Source organism: Berghia stephanieae, chromosome 6, assembly GCF_034508935.2.
Source record: "Berghia stephanieae isolate SIO BIC M18660-M18661 chromosome 6, UCSD_Bste_1.3, whole genome shotgun sequence".
NCBI classification, from domain to species: domain Eukaryota; kingdom Metazoa; phylum Mollusca; class Gastropoda; order Nudibranchia; family Aeolidiidae; genus Berghia; species Berghia stephanieae.
The window spans coordinates 21,947,863-21,957,792 of record NC_088365.1 but is presented as its reverse complement, the minus strand read 5'-3'; the positions used below and the strand labels follow the sequence as shown (position 1 = coordinate 21,957,792).

Here is a 9,930-nt window from a genome sequence, read left to right as displayed (position 1 = left end):
TTCACACGCAAAGGGACGGAGGTCGTTCCGTGATGGCAAGCTGAGTATGGTACTGCAACAGATGCAAATGAATCGGTTAAATGTCACTAATAATTGTAGTGTTCGAGCCGATAGGATTCAATAGTCGTACCGTCACTTCCTTCCTAATGACGTATGGTAACTTAGTAACACTGGCTCTAAACTATCGGAACAATGGCGGACGCCGTATGAAATATTTCTCCGGCGAGCTTAAAAGCGTATCCAGAGGAAAAAAAAAACCCACCAATTTGATCATGTTTTGACTTTTACACATTCTGATCGCAAGGCATATGAAAAGGGAATGAAAAGTTCTCGCCAGCATGAAGAATAAAAAGTAAAGATTTTCTTTGTTTAGAACCAAGATGGCCGCCGTTGCCGGGCGCGTGACATCAGACTACTGAATCCATTATCATTAAAATCCACCAGAAGGTTGTGAAGACATCCACGTCACTGCGTGCACACGGGTTGTGGAACAGACTATAGCACCATGTGCTAGCCTCAAAGGGCAGGTGTGAAGGAATCAGTCTCAGCTTTTTCACCCCAATGCTGTTTGTTTACTCCACTGTTTTTATGGCCGAAATTGTCAAGTTGTTACAAACTGATCATAATGATGCTATGCGTTTAGTTAAAGTACTCGCCAGCATGATATAACATACCAACACAAAGACTATGTGTGACCTCGAACGTTTATAGATAGTATGCGCTTTGCGAACAAGTTCATAACATTGCCATCCGGAAGTATAACGGACCAACACACAAAAATGTGTGTATCCATGAACGTTTATAGTCGGCTTAATACAGTTCGGTGAGCATTACTCATAAACGCGGATGGCAAAAAACAATAACAAAGACCTGAGTGACGTCATCTTCGAACTATCTATAGTCTGACTGATAGAATTTAGTGAGAACTTATCATCGTCAGCCGTTTTGGTTGTCTAAAAAACAATAACAAAGATCAGAGTGACGTTAATTTAATTCCCTCTATATTATTTCCGCTTCGAGCACCATCCGCCAGTCTCAACTAACAGGTGGGAAGGAAGCACTCACAGCTTATTATTCACCCCAATGATGTTTATTTTGTTTTGGTTTTATTTTTTACAAACTGATCCAGACCTGCCTAACTGAAAAAATAAAAAGTCGTTATTTTTTAAGAGATATTTAAAAAATCGCGATAGGTGACTTTAAAAACCAGCAATTTCCCCCCCCCCTCCTCTCCCCCACAAGGATTAAATAACACTTCAAAATTCTTAAAACAGGTAGTCTGCCATCACGTTTTTTTTTTCATTTTCTTTAAGTTTAATGGCTTAGAGATATTCATTAAGTTCTGAAACTGGAGCCAACATTTCGTAATTCTACAAATTTTTCGTAATAGTAGGCATTTCTGTAAATCAAAATATAGATAGTATGCAGATGACGTCACTCAGGCCTTTGTTATTGTTTTTGCCATCCGCGTTTGTGAGTAATGCTCACTGAACTGTATTAACCAGACTATAAAAGTTCATGGATACACACAGTTTTGTGTGTTGGTCCGTTATACTTCCGGATGGCAATGTAATGAGCTTCTTAGCCAAGCGCATACTATCTATATAATCACTCAGAAGTTTGTTTTCTTTTCATCTTGTGAATCTTTAGATACAGCCTACACACTGTATCGGTACACCTGAACGTGTGTGGAGTTCTGTTTCGGTACACTTGAACTAGGCCGTGAATCTTTAGATTGGTATGGTATGGCCTACACATTGTATCGGCCTTCGTAAAGTGATAGCCTGACACTGACCAAAAAATGCCGTCAAAATGCCAGTCTTTGGCCACAAAAGAAAACAAATCGTGAGTTGTATTCAATAGTTCAACCAATGGGATCACTTATTTCCATGAGCTCTACTAACGACAACTCACTAGGCGGTGCAAAAAAAAACAAAAAAACAACAAAAACCCAACAAATAATGGCGTCAAACTGCCAGTCCTTTCGGACTTCAGTGTCAGGCTATAACATAACGATGGCTACGGTGTGAACGTGGGTGTTGTCGTGTCTTGGTATAGATAGTATGCAGATGACGTCACTCAGGCCTTTGTTATTGTTTTTGCCATCCGCGTTTGTGAGTTGTTCTCACTACACTGTATTAACCAGACTATAAAAGTTCATGGTTACACATAGTTTGTGTGTTGGTCCGTTATACTTCCGGATGGCAATGTTGTGAACTCCTCGGCCAAGCGCATTCTATCTATTGTATCGGAACATAATGTGAACATGGGTGAAGTCGTGTATTACCGGAGCCATCGTTATGTTATAGCCTGACACTGAAATCCAAAAGGACTGGTCTTTTCTCGTCATTATTTATTGGCTTTTGCACCGCCTAGTGAGTTGTCGTTAGTAGAGCTCATGGAAACAAGTTATTTCATTGGTTGAACTATTGAATACAACTCACGATTTGTTCTCTTTTGTGGCCAAAGACTGGCATTTTGACGTCTTTTTTTGGTCAGTGTCAGGCGATAAGTTAACGATGGCCACGGTTTTACCCGATGCCAAACCGCCGAAGCCAGAGTTTTGTGATTATTATTACTTATTTTATCACGAGCCACTATCAAAATTGCTCGAATTTGTTTCAAGACGAGATATTATTTTTTAATTAAATGTTAAAGTTCTCCGGTGAACCTGTTCCTGTAATCAGTTACAACACGACACCTGCTGGTTCTGAAGTAATTTTATGTAATTGAAAGAAATGGTTTTGTTGACAATGTTAACAAATAGAGTTTTCTTTTTCATTCCATCTGAAGCCACCATCACATTATCGTCAATCCCCATTAGGTCAGCCAATGGGAGCGATCTTTATTCAGGTTTTCGTCGAACCAAGTCATCAATCACATGATTCGTTGCTGTCCAACGATTGGATATTTCTTAACAGATTAATTAATGTAAACACGCTGCTTTGTTTATGCGAGCTTCAAACATTTGAGCTGCCCCAAAACGATATCACGTTAGGATGGTACAGATTGCCGAGACGGCATTTGAAAGTTTAAATGACCAGAAAGGTACAATTTCAGGTTTTGTCACTTTAAGAAAATATTCAACGTATTCATCCAACTTTAAACTATTTGAAAATAATGAACCCAAGATTCGATTATTTTCCTTCTGTAAATTCAATTTTTAGAATTGAAATCACACCGTCATTGGTAATATCCAAATTTTGACCGATACCATGAATTATGCTGACAATTACAATTTTTCGGACAAAGACAACGCTTTAACAGCCAGGTACTCAGTTTACACCTGCGTACGGTGAGAGAAAGTTAGTAAAGAGCTTTTCCCAAGGACTTAACTGTGCGCCGAGTGAGGTTCGAACCCAGGACCTTCCGATCCGAAAGCGAGTGTCATACCACTAGACCACATAGCCGCACAGAGTCTACGATGGATTTCCTGGTGGTTAAATCACCTACCGATTTCAACTCTAGGTAATACCGTTTTGACATGGTAGGTCACCCTTTTTGGCATTCTACTCATCCTGAAAAAATACCGTTTTGGACCGATGGGTCACACAATTGACGCGACTATAGTGCAGATTCTCACAGATTTCGAGGGTCCAGGACACTATCCAAATATGTGGGGCAAGGGAAATAATGGTAATAAATATAGGGCTGGGAATTAACCAGTAATAAACAAACATGAATGTAACAGCTTCGTAAAATCTTATATTTAAGATTTGTTTCTATTTTATTGAGTGGCATTTCATTGTCGTAGAAATCCAACATCTAAAACTTGAAACAAAAACAACATGATAATGATAAGAATGATGATAATAATGATGATATTGACAGACTTCTTATGGAGTAAGGTAACCTTATTTTGAAAATGATTTAATTTGTTAAACGCCTTTACTATTGTTTTTATCATCATCATCATCGTCATCATCATCATCTCATCATCGCATCACATCATCGTCATATCATCAATATCTCACTCATCATCATCATCATCATCATCATATCAATATCACCATATAATTTTAAATTATATTATTATATTATATTATTATTATTATATATTATATTATTATATTATTTTATTAATTATATTATATTATCTAATTTTATTATGTTATGCTATATTATATTATTATATATTTATCTATATTATATTATTATTATTATATTTTATTATTATTGAGTATCAATATATATTCATCTCTTCGTACTTGACTGCTTATTAAATCAAACAAATAAAAACAGGCCAGCACAAATCAACAAATAAATAATACAAGGGAATGGGGATGGAGGATGGAAAGGGGGGGGGGGGTGTAGGGGGGTTGGGGGGATTGGAGAGAACCTTCTCAAAAGATGAGTTATCATTGCTCTTAAATTATTTCCCCTCGGAAAAAGAGCTTGTCTGTCGTCTAGTCTTGTCGAAGTAATTGGAATTAGATTGCAAAACGTTACGGCGTATTGAGAGGATGAATAGAACAGGGGATGCCAACTCTATCAAAATGAAATTGTTGAAAGGGGAACTGGAGGTATTGGGATGGAGGAGGGGGATGGAGTCCACTACTGTCGATGTTTTCCGTTGGAACTTATTTTCAAAGATTTGAACTCTTCTATAGATAGTATGCGCTTGGCTAAGAAGCTCATATCATTGCCATCCGGAAGTATAACGGACCAACACACAAAACTGTTTGTATCCATGAACGTTTATAGTCAGGTTAATACAGTTCAGTGAGCATTACTCATAGACGCGGATGGCAAAAAACAATAACAAAGACCTGAGTGACGTCATCTTCGAACTATCTATAGAGCATAGTATCCACCAAGTGTGCTCAAAAGACATTACACTGGGTCCTAAGATAACGGCGTCATTTTAAAGACAAGACATGAGGCCTGCAAATAGTTGTTTAATTTTTTTTTCTTTCCAACTCTGTCAGACCAAACTGTGTTGAGAACATGTGAATATATCTAGAGCTCAATGGATTTTAACTGCAGTTTGGTCGATTTTTTTCTTCTCTTACGCCGTTTTTTTTCTGAGACATTGCCATTGTGGTCTTGTTTCAGGTTTATCTCTGTTACTTCTAAGAGAAAATGATTGATGATGTCGTAATAACTAGATCACCACTGGGAGAAATTTTGCTTGAAAGAAATTTAATCTCTTCATTAAGATGGTAATAGGTGTGTTACATGGCTTAAGAAAATTTGGAACAAAGACTTTTGAGAAAAAAATGATAGGTGCTGGTTCCAATCTCATTGGAAGTGTAAAACCAGTTTGTCGGAGGACTGGATGCATACCTCGTGTAATTTATCTTTTGGTTTCAGAGTGATGGCATCTTATTTTCTAGTGATGAAATCTTTTTTGATTTTTTTTTTGTATCTGACGTTTCTTGGATATTTCTGAGACAAAATGTGAAAATTGACTTCTCTGTCCATTCTATGATAAGCCACGAATCAACATATTATTATTTTCCACGGACTCACATTAATTGTATATTATTGCTTGTTAAAGAAATTCTGTAGAGTTGGCATCTCCCATAGAGTTTAAACCTCCAAGTTTCTATCAGCCCTCTCTCTATCTAACATCGAATGTCTCTGCTGCTGCTGCTGCTGCTGCCGTTGTCTGTCCAGACTTTCAACGACGTCTGCCAGCAGTCAGCTCGAGTTATCTCCCCCTCTTTAATCAATCAAAGAAAAATAACGATGGGTTTTTTTTTATTTGTCGTTCCTTTATTTCAATCCAAGCTTTGCTTTGTGATGTTTTTTGTTGTTGTTGTTGCTGTTGCTCTTTTCTCGTTTTTTTTTTTTTTTTTTTTTTTTTTTACTCCGTTATAAACCTCTTTATAAAGATTAGTTTCGTTGAATAGCCATTATTATCTATCCATTTACCCCTCCATCTGTCCTCAATCCCATCCATCGTGTCATCAGCATCATCTTAATCATTACATCATGTCATCATCTCTCATCCATCAGTGATGTCGTTCGTCTCGTCGTCGTTCGTCGTTCGTCGTCGTATCTCTATCATCATTCACCATCATCACCTTTTTTTTATTATTTATTATTTATTATTATTTTATTATATTTTATTTATTTTATATTTTTTAATTGTTTTTTTTTTTTTATTTCATATTTAATTATTTGTTTAATTAATTATATTATTATATTATTATTATATTATTATTATATTATTGTTTTATTATATATATCATTATTATTATTATTATTATTATTATTATTATTATTATTATTATTATTATTATTATTATTATTATTATTATTATTATTATTATTATTATTTCTCATTACATTCAAGAATCCAGATTTATCTTCCTGTGAAATTTTCTCAGGCGAACTACAAGTGTCCGATGTGTAACTACTTTCTTTTCCTTAGCGAACAGAGCTGTGCAATATGTAATATCTTTCTTTTCCCCAAGTGAAGCGCCCTGTCCGATTTGTAATATCTTCCTTTTATTTAGCGAACATGACTGTGCTATTTGTAATATCTTCCTTTTATTTAGCGAACATGACAGTGCTATTTGTAACATATTCCTTTTACTTAGCGAACAGCCCTGTGCAATTTGTAACGTCTTCCTTTTACTTAGCGAACAGCCCTGTGCGATTTGTAACATCTTACTTTTACTTAGCAAAAAGCTCCATGCGATTTGTAACGTCTTCCTTTTACTTAGCGAACAGCCCTGTGCGAATTGTATCATCTTACTTTTACTCAGTAAACAGCTCTTTGCGATTTTGTTACATCTTCCTTTTTCTCAAGCAAACAAGCCTGTGATATAGATAGTATGCGCTTGGCTAAGAAGCTCACAACATTGCCATCCGAAAGTATAACGGACCAATACACAAAACTGTGTGTATCTATGAACGTTTATAGTCAGGTTAATACAGTTCAGTGAGCATTACTCATAAACGCGGATGGCAAAATACAATAACAAAGACCTAAGTGATGTCATCTTCGAACTATCTATAGCTTAACATCTTTCTTTTCCCAAGCGAAAAGTGTTGTCCGATGAGTAATATTGTTTCTTTTCATAGTAAAAGGTACCCTCATACATGACTCTAACAACCCTCACAAGCGTGGCTTAACTTCTAAAAGCAACGTTTTCTCCATCGTCATTGTTTATTTATTGTTTTTGTTTTTTCTTTCTTTCTTTTATGATTTGTATTTATTTGTTTGATTAATTATTTGTACATTTTAAATTTATTTTTCGACTGTTAATAAATTAATTAATTAATTAAGTTACTTTCTCATTTGTTTTTCGGACCTCTACATGAACACCTCTGTAACTCATTATGCAACAACGATTTTTTTTAAATTGGAAGAAATTCTTTCAAATGTAAGGACACGTGAACCTGGAAAATATCAAGGACACCGATCACTCTGACGAAATATCTGTTCAGTAAAACAACATCTGATCTGTGTGTGGTTTATAAATTCATGAATAATTCTAATCCTACGCCTGAAATCCGTGATAATCTTGAGAACGATTCAATCCTAATTGTCCGATTACGATTATTACGTAATGGAGTTTATTTCAATGTAATTCCTTATTTAACCCTTTGTCGGCGAGACTGAATTTCTTTCAAATGGTAATTTAACTTTTTTTTATACATCCGGTTAAAATTTAGGATTAACCCCCCACCCCCACCCCCCATAAGAGTAGTAATTACACCGATTAATCTCTGAAGCCCGAGTAGTTTTGATGTTACTGCTTGTGTAAGATTTGATGCCTTGTACGATTTCAGGCTAGAGTAATGAAAGAGTAATAAAAGAGAGCCAGCTTATAAAGGTTAATTAGTGGCTTGATACCTCCAGCACCAACTTGATAGAAGACGATAACCCGAGGTTAAGTCACTCGCCTTTGGATCGAAAGGCGTTAAGTTCAAAACGTGATGGGGATGTTCGTATTTTCTCAGACTGTAGAGTTATAGAATATAATCTGTCCTGCAGTCTTTTAGCAATAAATGGGAAATGACATCTTTTCAATAACTTATTTTTGTGATGGAAGAGAGGGTGGTATAATGAAATTGATGAATAATTGTTTGTTTCTTTTCTGTTCTTTATATTTTTTCAACTTGACGCACTACTGCTAAGATTTGATATTCTTTCTTTCTTTCTTTTTTTGTTGTTGTCGACAATAATGATGGCACAATTCATATAGATAGGGCCTATTGTCTTTGAAATGCTTTTGTGGTTTTGTTTGTTTGTGTGTGTTGATTTGGGAGGCGGAGGGCGGGGTATTTATTATTTTGTTGTTGTTGTATGTGTATATATATATATATTTTATATATATATATATATATATATATATATATATATATATATATATATATATATATATATATTCAGGCCTGAAACATCGATGTAGACTGACTCCAACATTGTGGTAAATATTAAAATAATAATTCGCTCCATTGCTACATGTCGAGCACTATTTGTACCATATTTGTATCCAACACGATTCAATATATATATATATATATATATATATATATATATATATATATATATATATATATATATATATATATATATGTGTGTGTTGTGTGTGTGTGTGTTGTGTGGTGTTTGGGTGTGTCCGAGAGCTTTGGACTATATTCTCTGTTTACATTGTAGACTTGCAGTCGTCACGCCATGCTATTGCTATGGATGTGAAGGAATCGTTGACTCAACATCGGATGTGATCGATTCTGGGCTTTTTAACTCTAACGGGAGGTTTTCAGATGCTATTCCAAGCACTTCTATTGAAACCGAATTTCATATCGATGTTCGACTTTGAGAAATAACTTCGTAAATATTGACTCATACGCTTTAAAAAAAACTGTTTCTTATCTGCCAAAATCATTATGAATAAATTATGAGGAAATTACGATTAATTTATATTCTTTTTTGTGTGTCTTCCCCAGGGGTACAAAATGACCAGCGAGTGGCTGGTCACCCAAAGGAGAACGGCGGAGGGCAGGCCCTTTCAGGGTCTTTTAACTCGCCTTCTTGGGCCGGCGGAGGCGGAGGAGTCGGTGGAGGGAGAGGAGAGGATCCAGGAGGGGGAGGTGGTGGTGGTGGAGGAGGAGGTGGAGGTTACAGTGTCACAAGGCCAACAGGAGGTATCGGAGGCCTCGGAGGAGGCGGGTTCATTCCTCTCCCAGGGCCAGCACAACAGAACACCAGTGCTATCGCATCGGTCGTTGGTGGTTTAACACAGATTCCCCTTAGCACTACCGAATCTGGTAGAGCGCTCAGCTCCGGCTGGAGTACTGCGATCGCTGCCGCCCAAGGAGCGGCGACTATGACGAGGAAACGCGCGGCCATGAGGAAACAACAGAACCAGAACGTGCGTCCCCAGCGGGCACTGTTCTGCTTGACTTTGAAAAACCCAATTCGCAAGTTTTGTATTCAAGTGGCGGAGTACAAATATCCTTTTTTGATAAGATTTATTATAAAACTAAATTTAGTCTCATCTCATTTACTGTTGCTATGTCGATTCTCTTTGGAATATCAGAAATGCTTTCTTTTCCACTCGCCTTTTCTCTGAATTGTTCTGTGATTTTAAGTGTGGTGTCTTTCAGTGTTGTAAATTATATGTGTCTATTTTAGAATATTATGGTTACTGAAACTCATTTCCCCCCAAAGAACTGCCCTCATTTTGTATCTTAATATGTTTTCCTATTATTACCAGTGACTTAAATAGTACGGATCAACTCGGAGTTATAATATATGTTCAATTAGTGTTAATGGCGCTTGAGGTTTTAGCCGCGAACTGATTGAGTTGTTAAATGCTCACTGAATCCTATCTCTAAATGTTAATATTTAGTTCTCACCATTATCATCTCATTAACGAACTTTAAGCAATCTTACTGAAGCGAGGATTCGATAAACAGGGTTTTCCATACGCGGCCAGTAACATCTATATTTCACATTCGTTATTCACT

General features: G+C 36.4%; 1 protein-coding gene across 1 annotated transcript in view; it reads left to right on the top strand.

Moving 5' to 3' along the window:
• LOC144975801 (uncharacterized) overlaps positions 1–9,533 on the top strand; it is an 83,923-nt gene extending 74,390 nt beyond the window's left edge. The window contains exon 2 of the mRNA XM_078919988.1: positions 8,908–9,533. Coding sequence (XP_078776114.1) covers positions 8,908–9,533 — 626 coding nt within the window. The remainder of the gene's footprint in view (positions 1–8,907) is intronic.
• Positions 9,534–9,930: the final 397 nt, after the last annotated feature.